Below are 27,301 nucleotides of genomic sequence, written 5' to 3'. Positions count from 1 at the left end.
TGGTCAGAGGTCGGTGGCCAGTGGTCATAGCCAGTCCTTGCAGCTGATTGGCCTGGGTAAATCCCTCCCATTGACGTGCCAACAGCAATCAAGACTCAACTACAAGAGGAGGGTGAACAGCCCACACAGGTGGTGCACCTCAAATGCCCAGCTGGAGTGACTGGGGAGGCTGTGCCACTGGACCCTACAGAACACCTACTACATTAGGCCACACTACCAAGCCTGGGAGATGTCGCAGATCTACCTAATACATAGAAACAAACACAGGAGGGGGCCAAATTGAGGAGACAAAGAAACATGTCACAAATGAAAGAACAGAATAAAACCCCAGAAAAAGAACTAAACAAAATGGAGATAAGCGATCCACTAGATGCAGAGTTCACAGCACTGGTTATAAGGATGCTACAGGAACTTAGTGAGGACCTCAACAGCATAAAAATGAACCAGTCAGAGATAAAGGATACACTAACAGAAATAAAAAATAATAGTAGAGTAGATGAAGCTGAGAATTAAATCAGCGATTTGGAATATAAGGGAGCAAAAAACACCCAATCAGAATAGCAAAGAGCCCTAGCCCGTTTTCTCCATGGTTAGAGCGTCAGCCGGCAGACTGAGTGAGGGGTCTCAGGTTTGATTCCCGGTCTGAGACATGTGCCTTGGTTGTAGGCTCAATCCCCAGCCCTGAAGGGAGCACGTGTGGAAGGTGGGAGGCAACCAATCGATGTGTGTGTGTGTGTGTGTGTGTGTGTGTGTGTGTGTGTGTGTGTTTGTGTGTGTGTAGAAAAGCAAGTAAGAAGTTACGGCTGCAACAAAAACACACTTAGGACAGTGGAACAAGGAAGGGCATAGAAGAATCAACAGGAAAGCCTAGGCTGGGCTGCTCTGGCTCACTGGGAAGTCAGAGAAAAGCAGGCCTTGGAGACAGGTTCAGGGGGGAAGCCTGGGACGAGCTGCCACTGTCCATTGCTCCCCTGGTTACAAGTCTCACGGGGTCCCTTAGAGGTTAGGGGTTATGTGCCTGTGGAGAAAGAAGGGAAGGGAATGGTATGGGCGTGCTCCTAACATGCGTATTTATTTATTTTTTCTGTGATTCTGGTGATTCTCTTACCTGAGGTTTAGAGAGCGAGTCCTTTCAATGCTGGTCTCCATGGGGGGCTATATATGAGGCTATGATCTGAGGTTTTAGTGGTAAAGAGTGTGTTCACTGTGGATTAATCTCCTTTCTCTCCTGGAGGGCATTAGAACTAGGAGGGATTCGTCTCTGGCTTAATCACTCTGCCAGGTTTATTAATAACAGATGATACCAGGGTTTCTCAACCTTGGCACTACTGACATTTTGGAGGAGACCATCCTTTGTTGTGGGAACATCCTGTGCCTTGCAGGGTGTTTAGAACGTCCCTGGCCTCCCACCCATTGGATGGCAGCAGCATCCTCTCCCCTGTGTGACTACCAAAACCTGACCTGCATTTTAAAAAGTACTCTAATTCTGTTTTCAAAAACTCATGGTCAGAGACAAATTTACAAAATTTCAAAACTCCAAGATAAAAGAAAAAAAATGACCACCCTTTCAAAGAAAAAAAGAAAGGTTTTCCAGAAAGATTGAAAAATCAGACTGGCATCATGCAACATCAGATAGAATATAGAATATAATGTCCTCAAAATTCTAAGGGACTAACATTGTCAACCTTGAAGAAAAAATACAGGGTGAGCCAAAAGTAGGTTTACAGTTGTTCGTATGGAAAGTACAATAAACAGTAAACAAGAATAAACTCTGTTTTGTGTACTCACAACTGTACACCTACTTTTTCCCTACCCTGTATTTTAAGCATACAAGAACTTGGAAAGTTTACCTCCTAGTACACCTAGAAGTACTCAAGAAAATAGTTCAATCAAATATATAAGTAATCCAAGGAAGAATACATGATATAAAAAACAGTAGGTGCTGAGTCTGTCCTAGATTGGGGGTGAGAGAGGGAAGATTAGAAGGAAAATTAAGAGGCTTTATTACATCTTGAGGCTTGGAGAACTCTCCATTGAATTGTAATGTATTATCAACATTTCCTCTTCTATGCTTCTAATCCCACTACTTGAGTCTACGTAGAATCTATACTAATAAAAGCCTAGGTGGTCCTCACGCCCTTGCACAATGCCCTCACATCATCACAAGATGGCCGCCACAAGATGGCCAGCAGGGAAAGGCAGTTGGGGGCAACCAGGCCTGCAGGGGAAGGCAGTTGGGGGCGACCAGGCCTGCAGGGGAGGGAAGCTGGGGGTGACCGGCCTGCAGGGGAAGGCAGCTGGGTGCAATCGGGCCAGCAGGGGAGGGAAGTTGGGGGCGATAAGGCCGGCACGGAAGCAGTTAGGGGGCTATCAGGCTGGCAGGCAGAGTGCTTAGGGGCAATCAGGCAGGCAGGCAGGCGAACGGTTAGGAGTCAGTAGTACTGGATTGTGAGAGGGATGTCCAACTGCTGGTTTAAGCCCAATTCCACAGAGGTCCCAGATTGGAGAGGGTGCAGGCCGGGCTGAGGGACGCCCCCCCCCCCCCATGCATGAATTTCATGCACCGGACCTCTAGTGATGCTATAAAATCACATAGTGAATTCTGTTCATTTCTCCTTTTGAAGTGTGATTACTGATATAGATTTATTTTTACCATCTCATTTATGATTCCTATTTACTCTGCTTTCTCTATGCTTCTTTCTTCTTCCTTTTCTGCCTTCATTTATATGGGATTGCTTATTGTGTTTGAAATGTATCTTTTCACAACCAATAGCAATTCATTTGGGAATTGCTCTTAAAATTTTATCATGCATGCATACATACTCAACTTCAATGTGAGGTTAATCAATATGTTTTAGAACAATACAAGGACTTCATGTTACAATTCCAAATATTTCAGTTCTACATTTATTTTATTGCCCTTCTACCCTCAAGAGGATATAACTATTGTTTTACACATACAGCTCTGGCTTAGACTTACTGTAGTGGAAACTGTTGGCATTCCACCCATATCCCTCTTGTAGTTAATACCAAGAGAAACAACCAATATAGCTGACACTCCTGTGGAGAAAAAGCCACGAAGTTGGAGAAAGGTAGAGCAAAGAAGTACTCTTTTTTTAGAAATCTTATTTGTAGTCAAATACTATTTGACTTCTTAAACTATGTACATTATATTTTTAAAGATTTTGTTTTAGAGAGGAAAGGAGAGGAAGGGGAAAGGGGAGATAGAAACATTGATGTGAGAGCGAAGCATCAATCGGCTGCCTCTTGCATGCCCCCACTGGAGATCGAGCTACAACCCAGGCATATGACTGGGAATTGAACTGGCAAACGACACCTAACCATCTGAGCCATACTGACCATGGCTTCCCTATGTAATTATGTAACTTTCCATAGAGAAATATTTGTCTCTATTTGAGGGCAGACATTGTGTTCCTCCCCCCGCTTTCCAGTGTATCATACACAGAACAGACACTATAAATATTTCCAAAATGAACACGTCGAACCAGCTGCTAGAACTCCCCACAGTAGTCTGCCCAACTGGATCAGATGAAAACATCACGCAGGTATGGCGCAGAGAAGCGTGGCCAAGGTTCTACCTAATGCAGAATGCAGTGTGGAGCAAAAGCAGGTTTACAGTTGTGAGTATGTGAAACAGAGTTTATTCTTGTATTATTATTTATTATTTTCCATGCAAGTAACTGTAAACCTACTTTTGCCCCACCCTGTATTTTACCCTTTTTATTTCACAGCAATGAAAAGCTTGGTGAGGATTAAACAGAGAAAAGCTTAAAGAAGCAAACACAAGCATTTATAAGCAAAACCACTTCTGAGTTTTATTTAGCATTGTATCTGAGGCACTAATGAGAGTAAAGAAAGAACATGAAGATCAATCTCACATTCAATTTTAAGGACTCTTGCAATAATGAAAGCACATGGATTGTACCCAATTCCAAAGTATGAAATGCCTTATTTTTACAATACACAACATGTACTATGGGAACTGGCTATCCAAAGGAGACAGACTAGATATCTGCAACCTTTCCAACCTGAAGACTCCAGCACATGTTGTTCTGAGGTTTTTCCCAATTCCAACATAGAACTCTGTGGACAAAACAAACAAGACAGAAAGCTTTTCTGGGCAAAGGAGCCTGGGAGGGAGTGTGACGTTGGCCCTGAGAATCGAGTCAAATGGCCTAGGGTGCAACCAACACAATGCTAGCAAAAGTTTGAAAGCTTTAGCACTTACGTCTCTAGATGAAGGAGACAATTCTCTTTAAGCTGCAATTTCACAGTTATATAGAAAACCACGGTTCTTCAGACAGTAAATTCATACTGAACGACTAAGTATTTTAAGGTAATTTTTACCACCTTGTGAAGAGGACAAAATAATAATTGGGACTTTCAGAACCGAGGAAAGAGGTTCACTCCAAGTTAATATAATAAATCAGTGAACCAACTATATGTACCCTCATAATAATGAATTCTGCTCAGGCTGCCAGGATAAATAAATAGAAAACATTTAGAAGTTTTTATACAAAAAGTTATCTTACAACTACAGACATCAAAGAAAGAAAAAAAAGCTTTAAACATGTAATATTTCCTTAGAAGAGCCTTCCTTAAAATCATTTACTACAATTATATAATCAAACTAAGAATTGCAGGATAAACAATCCAAAAAATTGGTATTAAATCGGTTTGATATCTTTAATAATTCTACTATTTCTAAATCCTTCCACAAAAGGGCACTACAGTTCAGTTTATTGCAGACATATCTTTTTTTTAAAAAAGTCAGCCCTAATGTGGCAGCTATAATACAAATTTTTATTTATTGGCACTACTATTAAGCATAATGAAGAACATCTGATTTAAATAAATGACAGCCATGTTTGGATCAGGAATACTATTGTACACATATACCATATATATGTACCATATAGGTTCTTTTACAGCAGATACTAGTTTGCCAAACTTCAGATGGCGATATGCTAACTTTTGAATTTGAAATTGTCCAGCTAGTTGTTTCTTGTCAGCCCGGGGCGTGTAATGTTGAGAGACCACCTTATCACCACGACTTCTTTTCTCGCAGGTGACTCCGCTGTGGTGGAACACTCACATCCTTAAGATGCAAGGCCCAGCAAAAAGCCTCCCACAAATCCACTGGAGATCACAATGTTCTGTTTGACAAATTCTGTGGCCTGAAACGTAAAGTTCAAACAAAGACACTCTTAATTATGCTACAAAATGGGTGAACCTCAAAAACATTACGTTAAGTGAAACAAGAGCGACAAAAAAGGACAAATGTTCTGTGAGTCTACTCACATGACTAGTCAAATTCATTGAGACAGAAAGTAGAACAGAGATTAGTTACCAAGGGCGGGGACAGGGGTTAATTGTGGGAGTTATTGCTTAATGGTTAGAGTCTCTGTTTGGGATGATGAAAAATTTCTGGAAATGGATAGTGGTAATGGTGGCATGAAAGTGTGAATGTACTTAGTGCCATTGAATTGTGCATTTAAAAATAGTTAAAATGATCCATTTTATGTTACATATATTTTACCACAGTAAGAAAAATAAAGATGCGAATTTTTTAAAATACTATTATTGAATCCAGAGCTAAGTACCATTTTCAGATGTTTTCCTCAATTTAATAATATTCAGCAAAAATTCTTGTGCACCTACTAGAGCAGGTGCTAACCAACACACAAGATGCCAGGGCTGTCCATTACAAACTGTAGGAACCTAGAGCCCCCATCCAGGCCCAATAAGCTTCTTGGCTACTGAGATAATATGTTAATTTAATAGATACTGAGTGCCTATTCTGTGTCAACCACTGTTCTAAGCCCCCAAACTATAGCCTAGCAATAATCTCACAGGTAAAAAGAAATCTACCTATAGAACAGGTTACCGGCTGGTGTGGCTCAGGGGTTGAACATCGACCTATGAACCAGGAGGTCAAGGTTCGATTCCCAGTCGGGGCACGTGCCCCAGTTGCAGGCTCAATCCCCAGTAGGAGGCGTGCAGCGGCAGCCAACAGATATTTCTGTGACACACCAATCAATGTTTCTCTCTCCCTCTCCCTTCCTCACTAAAATCAAAACATTTTTTAAGAAAGAAAAACAAAATCCCAGATGAGGGGACTTGTGGGGAAGCACGGGACTTGGTTGGAATGTCTGTAAGGAGGATTCTCCAAAAGGTTGGGAGCCTCTGGGGGGACCTTGCCGAAGGCGGCAGCCCCTGCCTTGACTTTTCCAAACAAGTCCGATGCCCTGAGTGTTTTGCTGAAATCTCTCTGTTTAGTCTTAAAGACCTGACCTTGCAAAAGCATGTGCTTTCTCAAGGATTCTTGCCCTGCTGATTGTATCTAGAGGTTAATTCAAGCTGTTGTGACAATAAAAGGCTAATGAGGCAGGCGAACAGGGCTGCTTTTGTTCCTAAAGCAAAACAGTCCCTTAGCCCTCTCTTTCACAGAAACGTGTGTCAGAGCAATCTGTTCATCCATCGCTCAGAGTCTGCTGGTCAGCCCCGGCAGGGACTGTTAAAGATTAAAGGAGACTTGAGACACATGACAACCAAATGGAAAAAAACAATATTTTTGTGGAAAAATTATAATATGGAAATACTATTTATCATGTTAAATTTGGGGAGAATAATAAGGGTAATTGTAGTCATGCAGAATATCTGTACTCTTAGAGCTATGTGCTAAAAGAGTGAAGTCATGACATCTCAAATAGTTCAGCAAAAATAAGTAGTGTAAATCTCACACACATACACAGATATATACACACAGAGAGATAAAGCAAATGTTGCAAAAACAATTTGGTGAGCAGATGAAAGGTATTTGAGTATTCACTGTATCTGTCTTTTAACTTTCAACTGTTTTGAAATTTTTCAAAATAAAAAGTTGGAAGAAATAAAAGTATAGAACAAAAACAAGGACAAGGGCGTATTCAATTCTAAACAGTATAAGAAAACAAAACAAAACAAAAAATATATATATATATATAAACATTATTAAACTAACATATTAATAAAATATACACATTTTCAAACTATATTTCACCTCAAGAAAAATATAGGTAATTTTAGTTTTCCCAGACCTTGTCTATACATGTACACATTTGTAAAAGCAGAGGAAAAATTCTGGAAGAATAATGTTATCAGCTTTTACATGTAGATCAACGTAGGTGGGAGATGAACAGAGGAAACTATGTTAACTGTTTAAATGGTGGCTTGATCCCAAATTCTACTTAATACTCCATAAGCCACAATACCAATTTTTTTTTACAAAAAGATAATCCCTATTCACATTTTCTACTGATAAAGACCCACTAAAAAAAGGAGGCAAAAATGTACGGTCTTACCTCTTCAATTATGTTGTTGATTTCAGGTGCTGCCTTATTTGCCCGTTTTTTAATCTGTCTTTTTGCTTTGTTTACACCTTTTTCAACTTTCTTCCAGTCGATCTGCACATAGCCACTGTGACTAGCAATCTACAAAAATGTAATAAAAATGGTTAATTCCTGCCCTGGCCGGTGTGGCTCAGTTGGCTGGGCGTTGCCCCATGCACCAAGAGGTTGCCAGTTTGATTCCTGGTCAGGGCACATGCCAGGATTGCAGCTCAATCCCCAGTAGGGGGCGTGCAAGAGGCAACTGATGATGTTTCCCTCTCCTTTCACCTGTCTTCCTCTCTCTAAAATCAATAAAAACATATTTTTAAGGAAAAAAAAGGGGGGGGAGGTAATCCTAAACCAACCAGTTTGCTAACGAATCTATTAGCCAGGAATATATGAACATTCAGATTTCAAGAAATGTATGAAGCTTAGAGGTAAAGAAATCAGTTTATCCACCAATTTATTCATTTAATAGATATTCAGTAAGTACTCTATGCCAAGCACTGTTCTAGACCTCTAAGTAACAGCCAAGAACAAGGGAGATATAAGTCTCCAACCTCAGAGAGCTTTGGGTCTGTTGGGGAAAACAGATATTAAACATAAATAATTACTTGGATGTGATAAACACTATGTTAAGAAAAGTATAGTATATGACAGGAAAAGATTCCAAAAATTATAACTGTACTATAATGCTATTGTAACTTTTGAAATTTAGTCATTAGCTAAAAAAGACAGATTATCAAAATGCTACAGCTAATAAAATAGCACCTTTTAATTAAACAGATGTTTAATTATAAAGGATCAAAAACCAATCAGTTAGTAGGTCACTAAAGAAATCTAAAATAGCCTGATAAAGGCTCTTCACTAAATCTGACTCAACTTAAATTAAGAATACTTTCTGATAAATGATTTTAAAAGTGGAATATAAAAGAAATATAATCTATGCAAGTTTCATGCCATAAATCCTTTTAATAAAACTTCAGCTAAATGCCTATTAACCATAAGAAAAAACTCTCATACAGAGCTACTGAGATACTGGAAAACCTGGACAGGTACAACAGTGTGTGTGTAAGCCAGTACAATTAGTCCCTCCAAATAATAAAATAAAAATATAAAGAATCACACAGTAAGCTTTGTATACCATTATAAATCATTTCTATCAAGCTAAGGCTTTCTTTGTAATCTTTTTAATAGATCACTTTGACTATGAACCACACATAAAATTCTTCAATAATGAAAATATCTGCTTTTATACAAATAGGTTGGGAATCTTAGGTTCCATTTTCACTCTGAATGACCACATAGAAGATTTTATTTATCTGTATTTCTTCCTGTATTTATTTACCTTCTATTATTCACTTCAAACTCCAGCTTCAGCAAAACAGTGCTGATTACATAAATGGCAAGTGAAAGTTTTCCTGGCAGTAGTTGACACAGCTATTTGGATGGAGGTGATAATGAACCTTTGGGACTTTCCCATAAAGAGCAACTATAGTCCTAGTCAGTTTGGCTCAGTGGTTAGAGTGTCGGCCTGCAGACTGGAAGGGTCTCAGGTTCAATTCCTGATCAAAGGCACGTATCTCAGTTGCAGGCTCGATCCCCAGCCCCAGCCCCCAGGGCTGCGTGTGGGAGGCAACCAATCGATGTGTCTCCCTCACATTGATGTTTCTCTCTGTCTCTCCTCTCCCTTCCACTCTCTCTAAAAAAAATCAATGGAAAAAAAATATCCTCAGGTGAGGATTTAAAAAAAAAAGAGCAACTATAAACCCTTGTTAAAATACAGGGGCTCCAGAATTAACAAAAGCAAGCAGACTTGGAAGGGGAATGAAAACTTGTAGGAAGGGTGACCTATATAAGGTGAGTTGCCCATTTTTCTGGCTTTATCCTGAGGACAGGTTGCAGTTGCAGGATGGCAAACACTTCAATAGGAAATATGCCATCTCTCCAGCCTGAAGAACTAGAGGACAGCACCCAGGACAGTAACAGCTCCCAGAAAAGAGAGAGCTAGAGAAAGGGAGCCCCAAATTCTGTGTAAACTTTACCCAAGTCCTGAGCTACACGTTCAAGGGGCAGAAGCAAGCATTCTGGCTAAGGCTAAAAGAAATAAACTGGGTTTTGAGCTGCTACCCATCACAAGTGAACTGGAGTTTGCAATTTGAGTCTAATCAAATTAACTGCCTGCTAAAATCAAATCAATACGCTTCAGAGGAATAAAATAGCATCCAGAGTCTCCACAATATAACATTCCCAATGCCCAGGATAAAATCCAAAGAAGTTATTTGATATATCATAAAACAGAAAAACGTTGTAGAAAAGCAACAGATGCCAACACTGAGGTGACCCACATACTGAAATTATCAGGATTTTAAAGCGGCTGTTATAACTATGCTCAATGAGGTAAAGAAAATGTAATCAATGAAAAGAATTCTCTCCAGTCCGGCCGGCGTGGCTCAATGGTTGAGGATCAACCTATGAACCAGGAGGTCAAGGTTCAGTTCCCAGTCAGGACACATGCCTGGGTTGTGGGCTCGATCCCCAGTCGGGGGCGTGCAGGAGGCAGCCAATCAATGATTCTCTCTCATCATTGATGTTTCTCTCTCTCTCTCTCCCTCTCCCTTTCTGAAATCACTAAAAATAAAAATATTTTTTAAAAAAGAACTCTTACCAGAGACAGGAAATATAAAAAGAACCAAACGAAAGTCCCAGAATTGGAAAATACAACATCTGAAATAAATTTACTGAATAAGCTTAATGGCAGACGGTAGGTGACAGGAAAGAGTCAATGAACTTGAAGCTACATCACTAGAAATCATACAACCAAAAAATAGATCGAAAAAAATAAATGAACACAGCTTCAGGATAGTATCAAAAAGCCCAACATGTATATAATTGGAGTCATGTTCAGGAGAAAAATAGGAGGGGAATAAATATTTAAAGAAATAATGGCCCAAACCTTCCCAAACATAGTTAAAGACATAAATTTACATATTCAAGAAGCTCAGTGAACTCCAGGTAATGATCTAATACAATTATGAAATAACAATACTCAGATGATGTGGGGGAATGGGGGTGGGAGGGATGCAAGTGGGAGAGACTGAGGTGGAAGGGCACACAGAGTTCAATAAATGATAGCCAACTTCTCATATTCCATAATTGGAAGCCAATAGGCAATACCTCAAACTCAAAGATCAAAAAATATCCAATTAACTTGTTTAGGAAAAAAGGAAAAATACCTTAAGAGTCAGCTAAGAGTTCAAAGTAGTTGCCTCAAGGGGAGGGAAAATGGGAGGATACTGAGGAAGCAGTGTACTACTCCAGTCTGTAACATGCCTTGTACATGTATTTGACCTTTTGCATTGTGGGCATATAAAACCCTGAACAAATACATTGAAAAGTTTTACATACCACTGTCTATTTTCACATGGCAGTTTGGTAATACTTACCAGAAAAGCACTTATTACTGAGTTACTAGAAAAGCTTTAAGTTCTAAGTAAACTAATATTTATCGTATTTTCCGGCGTATAAGACGACTGGGCGTATAAGATTTTCCTGGGTTAAAAAGTCGTTTTATACGCCGGAAAATACAGTAGTCCAATATATCTAATCCATTATATCTAATCCCATCAATATAGTCCAATATACTATATTTTCCGGTGTATAAAATGACTTTTTAACCCAGGAAAATCTTATACACCCAGTCGTCTTATACGCCAGAAAGTACGGTATATGTAAATATAAGTAAAGTTAACAAAAATATGGAAGTGGGCCTAAAGAATAAGAGGCAATTGGCCCAAAAGCCATTTGCTACTTTTTATTTCCTCCTTGTTCCTTCTACTGAGTTTTCAATGTAACTCATATTTGTGGGAAAAATTGGTTTGATGCAGGTAAGTCCCATGTTCTTCTGCTTCAAAGAATATGTGGACTAGGCCCAGAGATGCAGAAGATGGACATGAGGGGTGCATACTGAGTGGACTGAAATGGACTTTGGAAAAACTGACACGCAGAGTGAACTGCAATGTATAATCCCCTCTATCTATGAACATTTCAGGAAGCTCTGCTTCAGTACAGTAAACAGAAATGACATTCCACTAAACAGAAATGACAACGGAGTTATGAAAGAGCTATAGAATTTGATACCTTAATTCCTGACTTATATAAACCAAAGTCAAAATCAGCTTAAATAAAATTCTCTTCTATACAAATGCTGGCATATTATCCAAAGGACTACATTTAGATATTAACCATGTTTCTTTTCACCTCTTAACCACACGTAAGAAGCAATTACTCATTATAATGCCACTAACAGAAAGAAAAAATATATTTTTAAAGCTGTTTGGTAAACAACTCAAAATCTGTACTTAACACATCCAGACTCAATCCCTTTATACTTCAGGCAACAACACTGGTTATTACACGATCAATGGCTTAGGTGCTGAAGTCAGATTTTGGTTGCTGTACCCATCAATCTTTCTAAAATCTGGTACTACTGACAGTCCTCTGTATCTTTAAGATTGTTGCTAGCATTCATTCCCAGAGATTTTCACTTTTAGGATTTACTATATCTGATCTTCAGGGAATGATATGTTTGGAAAAATATATGCCTAACAGACATGGATCCCAGATAACATGCTGATAAACACCCTGTAATGGCAAAACAATTTTTTTAAAACCTTAGAGGAACATGAATAAAACTGTAATTTCAAACCAACAGGCCTCAGAAATAGGATTATGGATGATTTTTTAAACCCAATTTTCCACTTTCTATATTGTTATGGTTCCCTAGTTTTAAAAAACATACTAGAAATTGCTAACAGTTATTTCCTCTGGGACAGAAAACTGATGGCTAGGAAACGAGAGGGAGAGACCTTTTGAATATTATGAGTATGAATTTTAAACACATGTTTAAAATGATCAGGATGAGTAGGTTTATATTATTGGTAAAATGTTTATTTTGCTGGGGAGATGCTTCAAGGGAAATGTGGGTAATTAAAAAAAAGGCGACGCCATGAATTTTAATAGTTGTCTTTTTAATAATTGGAATCACATTGTGTTTCAAAAACTTAGAAGTATTACATTGTTGTCTTTTGTGACAGATGCCAGCTTTCAAAACTCATTTTAGTTTTCCCATAAACTGATGTCTGGAAGAAAAATTCCATCTTCTATTAAAATGGACAGGAGTGAAACGGCTCAACTTGACTTTCTCATTTCCCGAGGGCTACATCCGTAAGCAGAGGCAAGTAAATAAAGCTCTGACATACCTGAAGGAGAAGAAAGCCACCACCTACTGCCGTTGCTGCGAGCTTTCCAACTTTCTGAAACAAAAATCCTGCACACCTTCAATGAAATAACACAAAACGAGATCAATGATGCGTTCAACTCTCTCCCTCTTCTACTTTTCATTGCTTTCCTAATAAAATCTTAATGTCTTCCCCTTTCTTTGGATCATGTCCCTTACCTGCTCAGAAACCCTCAATGTTATCTAAGCTAGTCAAAAGTGAACAATCTAAATTGTCTGAGGTGTGCTTCAGGAATGGCGAGAAGAGGAAGGGAATTTATAGGAAAAAAATAATTGGCAACGGAAACAATGTTGAGCATTCGGGGGTTCATTATACTCTGCCCATCTCAAACTTCTCTCCCCTTTCAGGTCCAGTGGAGTTCCATTTCATGACTCCACCTCAGCCCACATTTCTCACAGCTTCCTTATCTGTATCTATCTAGCTCCAAAACATTATTTGGCTCTGTCTTCTTTCCACTCTCAAAGACATCATTACCTTGTTTCCAGACCACATTAAGTAATCTTCCAGACCCTCTAACGAATCTTCACTCCTCCCATCTATCCTAGCAACCACCCATCCTGACATTAGTTTTCATTTCTTATGATTAAAAAAAGCAACCTATATAGCCCAGCCAGTGTTGTTCAGTGATTGCGCGCTGACCCATGAACCAGGAAGTTATGGTTTGATTCATGGTTGGAGCATGAGCCTGGGTTGCGGGCTCCACGATCCCCAGTGGGACGTGTGCAGGGGGCAGCCAATCAATGATTCTTTCTCATCATTGGGGTTTCCTTCTCCCTCTCCCTCTCTGAAGTCAATCCTATAAAATAAAACCCTAATATGCAAATCAACCAAACGGCAGAACGACTGGTCACTATAACGCGCACTGACCACCAGGGGGCAGACACTCAACACAGGAGCTGCCCCCTGGTGGTCAGTGGGCTCCCACAGGGGGAGCGCTGCTTACCCAGAAGCCAGGCTCACAGCTGGCGAGCTCAGCAGTGGTGCCAGTAAGGAGCGAGGGGGCCCAGACTGCGAGAGGGGGCAGGCCAGGCTGAGGGACAACCCCCCCCCCCCGCCCCCCAGTGCATGAAATTTCGTGCACCAGGCCTCTAGTAAAATCACATTTAAAAAAAGAAAACAAAAACCTATAGCTACTTACAGCCTCCCACTCATGTCCTGAACTGGTCTGAATTGTTAACTAGTTAGGTTAATACCTCTTAACAATTTTTCCTTAATGTATGCCACAATAGTACCTCTGTTTTATACGCTAAGAAAATTGCAAAAATTTACTCTGAATCTAAAGTCACTGCAGCAAATAACTGTCCGTGGCCACACCCGGCTACTATCCAAACATATGTATTACTATGAAGGCCATGCCCTATGCCCCCCACTACTCCCCGCCCCCCCCCCCCCCCAGGAGGGAAGTCAGCAGCAAAGGCTCAGAAAAGGAAGAGGAGGCGGCAAGCAGCAGCCAGGTGTCCACAGTATCCCAAGAAGCGTGCTCCACAAGCATGCTTGTCCTTTGCCTAAAGCCGTGGTCGGCAAACTGCGGCTCGTGAGCCACATGAGGCTCTTTGGCCCCTTGAGTGTGGCTCTTCCACAAAATACCACGGCCTGGGCGAGTCTGTTTTGAAGAAGTGGCATTAGAAGAAGTTTGAGTTTAAAAAATTTGGCTCTCAAAAGAAATTTCAATCGTTGTCCTGTTGATATTTGGCTCTGCTGACTAATGAGTTTGCCGACCACAGGCCTAAACCATGAACCGCTACAATGAACCTACTAACTTCCCCTGCTCTATCTCCAGGCTTTCCCAGCAAACTTCTGCCAACAACGGGGCTTCTCACGAGTCTGACCTACAAGGAGACTAGACACCATGATTTCATTCTATTGCTCAATTATTGCTTCGTTTTTCCTTAAGACGGGGCTTTTAGGCCCTGGCTCACATTAACCAATCAACAATGGCACCAAACTGTGAGCTTATTTTTAAGCAGAGGACCAAACCCTGAGTTATGAGGCCCAAGATACAACCAGCCTGTGAGGACCATCTGAATCACCAGGGTCCAGACAAGGCATCTCTTCTAATGGCAGGCTTTTTACATAAGCAGCATGAATAAGTGCACGTCATGAATAAATGCTGCACCTCAGCATCACAGACCCTTCACCATGAGCAGCTTCTGCCGTAACGTGACATTTACAAGGTGCACGTAAACACAAATTTAAAAGAGCAGTTTTACATTTACCAGGTTTAACGATGTCAATATTTAAATTAGTGTGCGATGGATTTACTTAGAATCTAAGAAAAATGATTATTCTCAAGTTAAGCACCCACACTAACGTCACAGATTCTGACACATAAGGAACTGTCTGACATTGAAATGGGGACTCAAAAGAACTGTTGGCCCAGAAAGAAACTCACTACAGACGGATTCATTTGCCTGTCAGCATAACCATTATTGCTTGTTTCATTTTCGGTTCTTATAAGTGTATTTCTAGTAGCACATGATCTCACTCATCTAGGGGAAATGATGAACAACATAGACTGATGAACAAAAACAAAGACCTGGAGACAGAGAAGCATCGAACAGACCGACAAACCTCAGAGGGAAGGCAGGGGAGGGCGGGGGAAGGGGGAGAGAGCAACCAAAGGACTTGTATGCATGCATATAAGCCTAACCAATGGACACAGACACCAGGGGGGTGAGGGCGTGAGTGGGGAGGGGTGTGGGATGGGAATGGGGGGAAGAGGACAAATATGTGATACCTTAATCCATAAAGAAATTTTTTTAAAAAAATTCTGTGGTCAGGCACATTTTCAAAATAAAGGACCAAACTTCTTTCTGACCCTTGTTATTTGGATAATCTTTTAATCTAACAATAACAGGATTAGGTCTATAGCAGCAATTATGTAATCATGTGGTCTTAAACGTTCACTAGTTAGGTTAATGCCCATTAACTGCTGCAGGTACTCCACAATGTTTCTGGAGTAAGCAATCAGCCCCCTAATTCCAACGAAGACTCCGTGTTCCGCACCTGTTCTTCAAAACATTTATCCTCCAAACTAGCCCACAAAAATCAACAGACTCGTCTGAGTCATTATTCACAATTCGTACTGAGAATTTCACACCGCTCTGTCCAGGGCTGACAATCCTGGACACCAGTTAATTCTGATCTATTTCTTCCTCTTTACTATCCCTGAAGCAGAGCCACTAGATTTGCTACATATGAGAAGGGGAGAAATATGTAAAGAAGCAAAGAAAGGTGAGGAGGGCACAGTGGCATAGTGGTGGGCACAGGGCAGATCACCAACACCCAACACTGATGATTACACTAAGCCAGTGGTCGGCAAACTCATTAGTCAGCAGAGCCAAATATCAACAGGACAACGATTGAAATTTCTTTGAGAGCCACATTTTTTAAACTTAAACTTCTTCTAACGTCACTTCTTCAACATAGACTCGCCCAGGCCGTGGTATTTTGTGGAAGAGCCACACTCAAGGGGCCAAAGAGCCGCATGGGGCTCTCGAGCCGCAGTTTGCCGACCACGGCTCTAATCCTATCACAAAGAGAAGATTCGGCGCAGAGCCCCTGAGTGAGCGGGGTCACCGTGGCTCGTGAAATGGGATGAAAAAGATGTTCTCACCAGCCAGTCACTCCGCCCATCACAATCTGGGTGGCTACCGAGTATTTTTCTACCATGGGTCCAGAGCTGTGGCCAAAAACGCGATTCCACCAGTGGTGTCTCCTGGCATACTCGGTTAAATCCAACACTTCGTAAGAGTCATCATCGCTTTCATAGTCTTCAAAATACAAAATGGGAAAAATGAATTCAGTGGCAACCCCAAATCAGGAATGCCCTACAGGGCCTTGACAATTACTTCTGGATTACAGTTAAAAATACCCGGATGGAAACTTGAAGAGGCTCATCCATCCAACCCCGGAGACGGGGGCCTCAAGACTAAAGGGCCTAGCATCCATCTCCTTCCCAAAGGCCCAGGCCAGGACCAGGTCAGAGTTCCCCAGCACTGAGGGGTCGCCCACCCCTCTCTCCCCCTCCCCGCCCCGACATTTCAGGAGGACCAGGTCAGGGTTCTATACACGGCAGTGAGGGATGCCCCCCCCCCCCCCCAATCTCAACAGGGTCAGGTGAGAGTTACACAGCATGAGGGGTCACCGCCTCAAATCAGATCCGTTTCACAGCATCAGGGGTCACCCCCAAATCGCAGTCGGATCAGGGCCAGAGCAGGGCCCCTAGGCATCATGGGCAGGAATAAGGGGACCTGCTCTGACAGAGCCGGTCAGAGGCCCGGCCAGAAGAAACACCTTCAGAGTCAAGGCTGAAAGACACGTTTGCGGGGGGGGCTGTGCGGGGGGCGGGGGTCACTCCTCGCCTGCGTTCCGCCGAGCAGGGAGGGCGAGTCTAGTTCTGACGGGTGTTCCGAGCTGCTGCTTCACAAAAACAGAGCCCCAGGAACCCTGGGGCGGGGTGGGGGGGGGCGCCCCGGGAGCAAGGTCGAAGGTTGTGAGCCACGTCTCGGATACGACTTCGGGCCCAGCCGCTCACCTTGGGGAGGGGGGTTCCGGGTCGCCATGATACCGCCGGCGGCCAGTATGGAAGGTGGGCCCCGCCCGCCCGCTTCTCTCCCCTACTTTAACCGACTCTCTAGGCCCAGGTGGAAGTCTATGATCTCTCTTTTCCTCCTCCTTCTCCTCTTCTCCTCCTCGTCGAGGCACGTTCTCTTAGCCCCGCCCCCTCCTCGCCCTGCAAGGCCTTCTGCGCAAGCGCAAGGCTGGGGGGGAGCGGAGCAGAGGAGGTAGACTAGCAGCCCCGCAAGGACTTGTGGGAGTTGTAGTCCGTCGCCCTTGCAACCCTGGCTTCCCACTCCAACCCCCTAAGATAGAATTCCCATGCCTGTTTGTAATTGTTATTTCGTTTAAAAGAACCTCAGGGCTGGAGGGGAGGAGTTCAGCACGTGGTGGCGTAAAGCGAGAATCAGCGTGGCATTTTGAACACTGTGCCGGAATGTAAGCCCTTGGGAAAAAAGGTTTTTATGAAGAGCTAGGAGAAACCCTGTTTCAAACATCCTGTTCTAAGGAGGCCAGGGCTCGCGAACGGGTGGAAATTTTTTCTGGCGCTCTCCTGCTGGGAACGGGAACCTTTTTATCCGCTCCCTCTCCACAGGCTTCCTGCCAGTAACCCAAGGGAGGTAGAGAAATGCCTAGGAACTGACCTGACCCCAGTTATTCCAGAGGACATAAATTTTTAGCATTTGATTATTTGAATCTGACAGAGCAACGAGGTCCAGTTCACCCAGAAGCCCCACGGGGATTCTGCAGAATGAAAAGTCGTGTTTATCACCAAGCAGCTGACTCAGGTTAACATCAACTAGCTCTCAAGCTGGTTTTGAATTTGCATTGCACCTGCATTCACTGTACAATTAAAACAGCCCTCTCGGTGTTCATCTTAATGGAAAAACAAATGATTGTATAAGCTGCATTACTTAAAGTATTGACTTACATAACCACACTTGGCTTTTCAAATCTTGGTGCTTTAAATGCAAGGGTTGATTTCTTTTAGCCTGTGGCCTCTGAAATGCAATTCGAAAACTGTCTGGAGAGGCTAGTGTTCAAACACAGTTACTTTGTGTAAGATTCACTTTTCGAAAACAAAACAAAACAACTTCAAGAGACATAACTTCAGGGGTCCTCAGTGAAATACTTTTTTCAAAAGTTACAGATCTGAGTTCATACAATTTTTCCTCCCGTTGCCCACACACTCCTAACAACAGAGAAATAGTAAATGATGGGCCACTGAAAGAAGAGAAAGGAGAAAAACAAGACAAATGAAAATTCCAAATTGAAAGAGCCAAATGTAGGGTTGACTGGGCCAATGACATCCAAAGGAAATTAAGGAGAAATTGGAAACAAAACACTGCCCTTAAGATGCCAAAGAATAGACCTTTGTATCCAAAACATATCCTGTTGACCCTGAGAAGAATATACCTGCCAAAAAAAGTCTCCTCTGGTTAATTGGGCTCAAATTCAAAACAAGAATCCAGCAGCCATTGTTTAGAGAAGTCGCTCATTATTGCTGCATTTCAGGGAAGAGCTGCACCAAGCGGCCTGCCTGTTGGACTATGTTCCTACCTCTGAGCCATAGAAAGGTAGCTGCTAAAGTCCGGAGTCAACCACAGCCAATCAGGGCTGTGCAGTTATATCTTCACTAGTGGCCCAGTGCACGAAATTCGTGCACATTAAAAGGGAGACCCAGAGTCAAGTCCCCGCCAACCCACATGCACCTCAAAATCGCGTGAGACCCAGACCCGGCTGCCCCCCCCAATTGGGCTAGATCCAGACCCAGCCAGTCCCACCCTTGTCAAGCCCCACTGGGCAGGGGGCATAGCCTCAGGTCCCCTGGCCCGGTGCCAGGACAGGGGGCATGGCCTGAGGTCCCCCAGATGGGGTAGGGGGCATGCCTTGAGGTCCCTGGTCAAGCCCCGCCAGATGGGGGGGCACAGCCTCAGGTTCCCCAGCCCAGCACTGGGAGGGGAGCACAGCCTCAGGTCCCCCACCAAGCCCCACTGGCAGGGGGTGGGGCGCAGCCTCAGATCCCCCATCAAGCCCTGCTGGGCGGGGGGCATGGCCTGAGTTCCCCCGACCCAGCACTGGGGGTGCATCTTGAGGTCCCCTGTCAAGCCCCGCTGGGTGGGGAGCACAGCCTGAGGTCCCCTGTCAAGCCCCACCAGGCAGGGGGGCGCAGCCTCAGGTCCCCTGGCCTGGTGCTGGGGTGGGGGGCGGGGCCTGAAGTTCCCTGTCAAGCCCCACCTGATGGGGGGGCGCAGCCTGAGGTCCCCCAGCCTGGCGCTGGGGCAGGGGAGCAGCCTGAGGTCCCCTAGCCCAGCACCAGGATGGGAAGTACACCTTGAGGTCCCCCGTCAAGCCCCGCCAGGCGGGGGGTGTGGCCTCAGGTCCCCTGGCCTGGCACCGGGGTGGGCATCGAAGCCTGAGGTCCCCTGGCCTGGTGCCAATGCAGGAGGTGCAGCCTGAGTTCCCCCAACCTGACGCCAGGTGGGGGGTGTGGCCTGAGGTCCCCTGTCAAGCCCCATGGGGGTGGGGAGGGCATAGCCTCAGGTCCCTGCTGATTGCTCGTTAAGGCTCCTTAAGGGAACTTGGCCTCAGCTGTGGGTGCAGCCATCTTTGTGATGGAGTGATGGTCAATTAGCATATTCCCTCGTTATTAGATAGGATTTGCTTATTTACCTACCAATCAGAACAGTGCTATTTGGACCAATCAAACAGTGATGATTTGGAGTCCCGATTTGCATAGAAATGGGCCAATGGGGGGCACTCCTCTATATAAGCCAGCTTTACCTCTGTCTCAATGAAGTACACTCTCAGGTTCCATCAACAACTGTATTTCTTCAACTGGAGCTGCAATACCAATCTCAGCTGTAACATCAAGCCTCCTGGCCAGGGCTACCACACCAGGGCTGGTTCACAGCTGTGCTGTTCCACAACCGTGCGGTTCCACAGCCATGCTATTATACAGACAAGCTATATCACAATTGAACTGTTTTCACTGAATAAAGTCTCTCCTCTCACCACACCCCCAAATTGAGGACTCCTGTTGGTTTTTGAATAGGCAACAATGACCTTTGCCTGTCAATCCAAAAATAAATTAAAAGGCAATCATTTCTCTAAAGACCTTGAGAGCTAGGAAGGAACTTGCCATTACCTTAAGGAAGTCATCTGTATATGTTTTTCTAAATGTGAGTTTTTCCTGTTGACGTAAGAAAACGTCCAAACCTTGTAGAGAATTTTTATGAGTTTATTTGAACCAAACTGACAACAATTGCCGGGAAGCAAAATCTCAACAGATTGAGAAAATGTTCCGGAGAATGGCAGCTTTGCATCTTGTTTTGTACATTAGAATCAAAGGAGACGGCATAAGGGTGTGTTACATGAAATCCATTGCACTGAGAGGTCACTGGTTTAATTCCAGGTCAGGGCACATGCCCTAGCTTTGGGCAGGAGGCAACAGATAGATGCTTGCCTTTCTCTCTCTCCTTTCCTATTTCTAAAATCAATAAAAACATAACTATTTTTAAAAGGGACTCAATTTGTAGGACAAGTCAGTTATTTTTAATTCCTCAAAGAATTGGGTTGCAATCTAAATGATATAAAGGGGCTGATCCAACTATATTCTTTTCAATTTTCTTTACCTCAGGGAGAAGGTTTCCAACTTAGATAGAAAATGAAAAGATTCCTGTCTTAAAAGAGAAGGCCTTAAAGAAAGTTCTTATCAAACTTGAATTCAGCTTCCAATATGGCCAACTTCTGACATTTTCAGATATATTTTCAGGTTTCAGCTGGGACAAACAGTAAATATTCCTAGCAGTATTGAACAACATTTTTTTCCTTTTTAAAAATGATCTAAAATAGCTTTTATTGAGGAAATATTCATACTATAAGGAAGGGATTTCTTTTAAAAACAGCATCAAGATAGCCCGGCCAGCTTGGCTCAATGGTTGAGCTTCAACCTATGAACCAGGAGGTCACAGTTCAATCCCAGTCAGGGCACATACCCCGGTTGCTGGCTCAATCCCTAGTGTGGGGCGTGCAGGAGGCAGCTGATCAAGGATTCTCTTTCATCATTGATGTTTCTCTCTCCCTCTCCCTTCCTCTCTGAAAGCAATAAAAATATATGTAAGATTAAAAAAACAGCTTTAAGATAAAATAATAGCAGCCTTTCTGGTGGTGATGACCTCCCCAATTCCTACTTCATGCATGTGAAATGCCCAGGATGCCATAAACTCACCACCATCTTTAGCCGGTAGTTTTGTGTGTTGGCTGCTCCACTGTCCTCTGTCAGCGCATAAGAGGAAAAGCAAGGCTGACAGAGGAGGCTCCCTCAGAGGGAAGCAGCACTAAAAGCACCCTGAGTCAAGGTGAGTGGGGAACCATCCCAATAAACATATTTTGGATTTAAAAAAAAGATAACAGTATTACAATCTATATATATATAAAAGGCTAATATGCAAAGTGTCCCCTCAGGAGTTCCACTGAGAGACCGGGAGTTCAATCTCTTGCTATGACGTGCGCTGACCACCAGGGGGCAGCGTGGAATGAAGGAAGGCCCCGGCCAGCAGCTGGAAGGCCCTGATTGACCCTGATCACTGGCCAGGCCTAGGGACCCTACCCATGCACAAATTTCATGCACTGGGCCTCTAGTTATCCTATATAATAAAAGGCTAATATGCAAATAGACTGAACGGTGGAACAATGAGAACAACCGAACAACCAGTTGCTATGACATGTGCTAACCACCACAGGGCGTGCGCAGAACATGGCAGGCGACAGCTGAGGCAGGATGGAGCAAGTGAGCGGGTGCACCAGACCAAGGTGGGGTGCCGGTCGCTGTCATCGGGGCAAGCTTCTGGTGGTTACTGAAAATTCTTTGCTCCCACATACCATGGTCCTGCCCGGCGCTTGCACCTGCTGCCAGCACCAGAGCCACTGCTTGCATGCACTGCCAGTGCTCAGCGCCAGCCCCAATTGCTTGGTGCCATCAGCAGGTGTGAGCGGCGGCTGCTGGCCCTGATCGCCCCTGAGGGCTTTTCCACCTCCCCCTGCTCCTGAGGGGCGATCAGGGCAGCAGCTGCTGCTCACACCCGCTGACAGCACTGGCCCCAATCACTCTGTGCCTTCAGCAGGTGCAAGTGGGGCCAACACTGTCAGTGCATGGGAATGGCAGCAGCGGGAGCGGGGCTGCCAGCAGACAGGGGATTGGGAGCCACAGTGGGAGGGCCAGGTGTGGGCATGGAGGATGGGCCAAGACCCACCCCTGTGCTTACCACAGCCTCATGGCCCACAGTTCCTTTCAAGGTGCACGAATTTGTGCACTGGGCCCCTAGTATAATAATAATATAACAACATTATAATAATGTTCCAATATAGGTATTAACAACTGTTTCTCTTTGTTTTGTAATAATTTGAAGAAATTTTTAAGAATAAAATTTAAACAATGATTATAATAAAAACGACTTCATGAGTGCCTAGTAGGTTCTAGGCCCTGTATTAAATGCTTTCTACTCTTTATATTTTTGACAACTTTGTAAGGCAGGCATTAATCTCACTCTTCTACAATTGAGGAGACCAATGCTGATTTGTCCAAGGTTTGTGAGCAACAAATCCTGCCCAAATTCCCGTTCTACTTCCATGAACCCCGCTGCATCCTTAGGAAGGCAGCAGGGAATGCAGGGACACTGGAGAGTTCTAGAATAAATTAGACACTTAAAAAAAAGAATAAAATTTAAGGGTAACCCACTTTGGGCCCCCTTCCTGCTGTCCTCTTGCAGCGGGAAGTCTGTCTATCCCCCAATAAACTTTATTTCCACCACCACCAACAACAAAGAAGAATAAAATTTAATAAACTTTCCTCATTAATAAATGTCAGAGGCAGTACAGCTTTACCTGTTTATAACTGCTGTTTCCGGAGCAATCTTGAGAACATTCACACCATTTTCTCTCCATGAAGAAAAGACTCTATCCTCTGACTCTATATTAAATGGCTAATTTACAGTCTTTGTTTCTAAACTCTGAGCAATCTTTTTTATTTTTTTACCCTGTGATCTTGACTCCATGAAAATCTTACAGTCAACACAAATGTCAGCTTTACATAGGATGGTAATTGTACAAAGAATTAAAACGTTTTTGTAAAATTTGATTAGAGTAATGTAACCATACAGAAACTTTATTTCTTTAATATGACCATTTCTGCTTTCTTTCCTTTTGATTCAAACTGGCCTCATCTGGCACCTGATTCACCTGCCTCCTTCTCTCTTGCACGGCCACTCCTTCAATCATTAAGCCCTCGGAACGATGAGGTTCTAATCAGCATCAAATAATTTTAGGAACAAAGTGTTGGGTCTCTTGCCCACAGAGATTTGATCAAACTAGAAATAACATCTAGACCTCGGTTGTATTTCAGCTCCAGGCCCAGAAAATCAGTAAAACCAGAGGAAGGGAGGCAATGGCTGACATCAGGACTAGATAGACTGATAAAACTATTCTAGTGCCGACCAGTCAGTAGAGACCATGACCCTAACTCCCTTAGTCATCATGATTGATGATTTTGCCCCTATATAACCCATCCCCTTGAAGTTATGGGGAGCCAGGTCTTTGAGCACAAGCTTACCTCTCTCCTGGGGTGGGCTGTTTTCTAAAAATAAACCCTTACTTTCTTTGCTGCAACTCTTGTTTGTGTCTTATTGGGCTTTGATATGTGCAGACAAATGAACCCCTTTAGTCCAGTAACAATTTTGGTGTCTAATGTGGGGCGGCCTTTTGCCTGTGGATTTGTGAACCCCTGACCCAGGGCTGGCCACCAGGCTCCCACCTGGCAGCTGCCCAGATTTATTGTCTTTTTTTTTTTTAATCCTCACCCAAGGATATTTTTCCACTGATTTTTAGAGAGAGAGGGAAAGACAGAGAGAAACATGGATGTGAGAGAAACACATCGATTGGTTGCCCCGGCCAGGGCTGTGGAGGAGTCTGCCCTTGACTGGAATCAAATCCAGGACCCTTTGGTCCACAGTTCGATGCTCTATCCACTGAGCTAATCAGCTAGGGCCAGACTTATTGTCTTGAAGGTGGAGGCTAGATGGCCGTCCATGACCAACTGCCCCTGACCTACGGTGCTTTTGTTTGCAGATAGGGAAGGAGGACTTCAAAAGGTCTAGATTTGGAATTTGCTCTGGTTTGGGAAATGGAAGATGTCTTATGGTAAGGTTTCATGGGTGACAACCCCAGGAAAACCACCCTCCTCTAAGGCTCTGGGAAGCACCAATGGGAGCCGGGAGGGAAATGGTACTTGAGAAATCTTGGTGTCTGATCTAGTCTCCTTCTCCTGGACTCAGAGAAACTTGGTGGGAACCAAGAGGGAGAAAGCTTGTTTGCCAGTCTGGTTGAGGCTGTAATTTGTCACCTGTTGAGTCTGTGTCTCATCTTCTGGGAAAGGGGCCAACTCTGTGGTTCAGCAAACCCCAAAAGAGTGGGCGGCACAAGCGGGTCCTGGCCTAACTTGAGGCAGCTGTTCACCTCATATCAACCGGACTGAGCAGACCTCATGTTCATCACCCATACCTCTCCCCAACCCAGGGAATAGTACTCAGGGTTCCAGACATAGCAGGAAGTTGGGGTCACCCAACCACTCCTACTATCTTGTCTGTTGTGTCTGACTTGCTGCTGGCTGAACTTTAGAAAGATTCAAGGGTTGCTGAATTGTCAGATCTTATAACTATGTGTTCCCTGTCTTTTTTTGTGTGTGGACTGTTTAATCCTAGGATTTATTTAAACTTTCTCAAGCTAAAAATGTCATGATTTTGATTGATAAAGACCTTAGTAACATGGGCAATTTCATCTCTGTACCCCAGTGTTGCTCTCTGGGCTGTGTTCTATAGAACTGGAGTACTTTTAGCTATGAACTGATGAAAGAAAAAAAAAAGGGAGGCAAAATAAAACAGACATTAACGTGGTTAGGACAAAGGTTTTAGTATAGCACTATCAAAGGCTATATGGGGCCAATTTGACCTCCTGTTGGCCCGTTAAGTCCCCAAATAAGTCTGCTTTGTTTACACCAGTGTAGAGAACTTTAAAAGACTGTGAGGAAGAGATTACAATGAGAAAAACCTGACCAGCAATTGCTAGGGGTATTAGTCAGGCTGTTTAAATCAAGTTAAAGATTAAATAACTTGGCCAGGGTCTCTTGGCTTGACCTCTCACTGGGAACCCAAAGTCTTTTTACTCAAGAGTGGGAAAATGGTCAGGGAATAAAAAAGAGAATTTTCCAGGACTTCTTGAAATGGAAATTCCTGAACTGTGGTACAAAAACCAAAGGTGAAGCCCTGACTCAGACTACAATTAGATGAAAGAATATGAAAATGTAAGGATTGATAAGAGTAGGAAAATTGGAGCGTTTAAACAGGCTCTGTGTTCAAGTTGTGTCAAATTCAATTGATTGCATCTCTTTTACCTGGCATGGCTAGTGGTTGAGCTTTGACCTATGAACCAGGAGGTCACAGTTCAATCCCAGTCAGGGCACATGCCCCGGTTGCTGGCTCAATCCCCAGTGTGGGGGCGTGCAAGAGGCAGCCGATCAATGATTCTCTCTCATCAGTGATGTTTCTATCTCTCTCTCCCTCTCCATTCCTCACTGAAATCAATAAAAATATATTAAAAATAAAAAAATGCAAGTTTCATGGAGGTAATTCTTATTAAAAGAAAAATAAATCTTAGCCATCTCAGCAGATCAATTCAATTTATTCCAGCTTTTCTTTTCTAAATTAGTGCTTTATGGTATTTGTCTCATAGATAAAATATCTCTGTGTGTGTCAATCTGTATGATCATGTGAGTTGTGGTATTTTCTACCTCTGGATGGCATTGTTTTTTTTAAAAAGTTATTAAATTGGCTTAAACAAATAAGTGCTTATATGAGAATTTTCAAAACTATAACAGAAATAACCAAAATGCTTTTTGGAATCATGAAATATGAGAAAATACTTGATATTAAAGCTGGTTTGAATTTGGTTTGGTTAAATAGGCATATCTTTAGAATCATCATTATTAAATAAAACTTTTATTTTACCAGGGTTTATTAGTTAAATAAGTTCATGTCATCTCTGTTGCAAAATTGTCAGTAAGAAAAAATAACTTGGTATGATAAAACTTTCATAAGTAATCTAAACTTAATTGTTAGGAGCAAGAAAGTTAAATAAATGTAAATGGGATAAAATTTCTTTTAGGTTATCTCTTTAGCAATAATTATATTGTACTTAAATAGTTTTATAAATCTCTGTGGTAACTTGAAACTTTAAAGTTTTGCTAGCTAAATGAAATAATGAATATTCATTGACTGTTTTAGGCCGCTTTCAAATAAGATAAAATAATAAAACACTAATTACTGAACATAGGGTTACCTACTTTCTTCTTATTACAGAGAAACTAAAGATGTTTAGGTTCATTAGTAAACTTGTCTTGTACCACTTTAAAAAATTGTGCTGGGAGGAAATATACAGGCTGTCCCCCCCAAAATGTATACACACTGTAACAGCTGATAGCTGTTAAAAGAAAAGGGTTCCATGGCCACTTTGTTGTATTTTTATTTTTTTAATATATTTTTATTGATTTCAGAGAGGAAGGGAGAGGGGGAGATAGAAACATCAATGATGAGAGAGAATCATTGACCGGCTGCCTCCTGCACACTCCCTACTGGGCATGGAGCCCGCAATCCGGGCATGTGCCCTTGACCAGAATCAAACCCAGGACCCTTCCATCCACAGGCCGATGCTCTATCCACTGAGCAAAACTGGCTAGGGCCCATGGTTGCTTTGGCTCAGTGGTTACAGTGTTGACCAGAGGACCAAAGGGTCGCATGTTCGGTCAGTTGTGTGCAGGAGGCAGCCGATCAATGATTCTCTCTCATCATTGATGTTTCTCTCTCTCACTCTCCCTTCCTCTCTAAAATCAATTTTTTAAAAACATTTTAAAAATAAATAAATAAACTGGATGATTTCTAAAACTCTAAGGAATAACTGCATTCATGAACTGCAGGCAAAGGATCCAGATAGATAAGAATT

The 27,301-nt window shown here is 42.9% G+C and overlaps 1 protein-coding gene across 1 annotated transcript; it reads right to left on the bottom strand.

The window, feature by feature from the left end:
- Positions 1 to 3,816: 3,816 nt before the first annotated feature.
- FUNDC1 (FUN14 domain containing 1) lies at positions 3,817 to 17,404 on the bottom strand. Its single transcript, XM_008153020.3, has 5 exons — positions 17,229 to 17,404; positions 16,308 to 16,464; positions 12,653 to 12,728; positions 7,365 to 7,493; positions 3,817 to 5,198 (listed from the first exon to the last, which is right to left on the bottom strand). The coding sequence occupies exons 1-5, from the start codon at positions 17,254 to 17,256 to the stop codon at positions 5,121 to 5,123; spliced, it is 468 nt and encodes a 155-aa protein (XP_008151242.1). The 5' UTR covers positions 17,257 to 17,404; the 3' UTR covers positions 3,817 to 5,120.
- Positions 17,405 to 27,301: the final 9,897 nt, after the last annotated feature.

Source organism: Eptesicus fuscus, chromosome 1, assembly GCF_027574615.1.
Source record: "Eptesicus fuscus isolate TK198812 chromosome 1, DD_ASM_mEF_20220401, whole genome shotgun sequence".
In the NCBI taxonomy this organism is placed as follows: domain Eukaryota; kingdom Metazoa; phylum Chordata; class Mammalia; order Chiroptera; family Vespertilionidae; genus Eptesicus; species Eptesicus fuscus.
The sequence above is the reverse complement of the archived record's forward strand: the minus strand, read 5'-3'. Positions and strand labels throughout refer to the sequence as shown.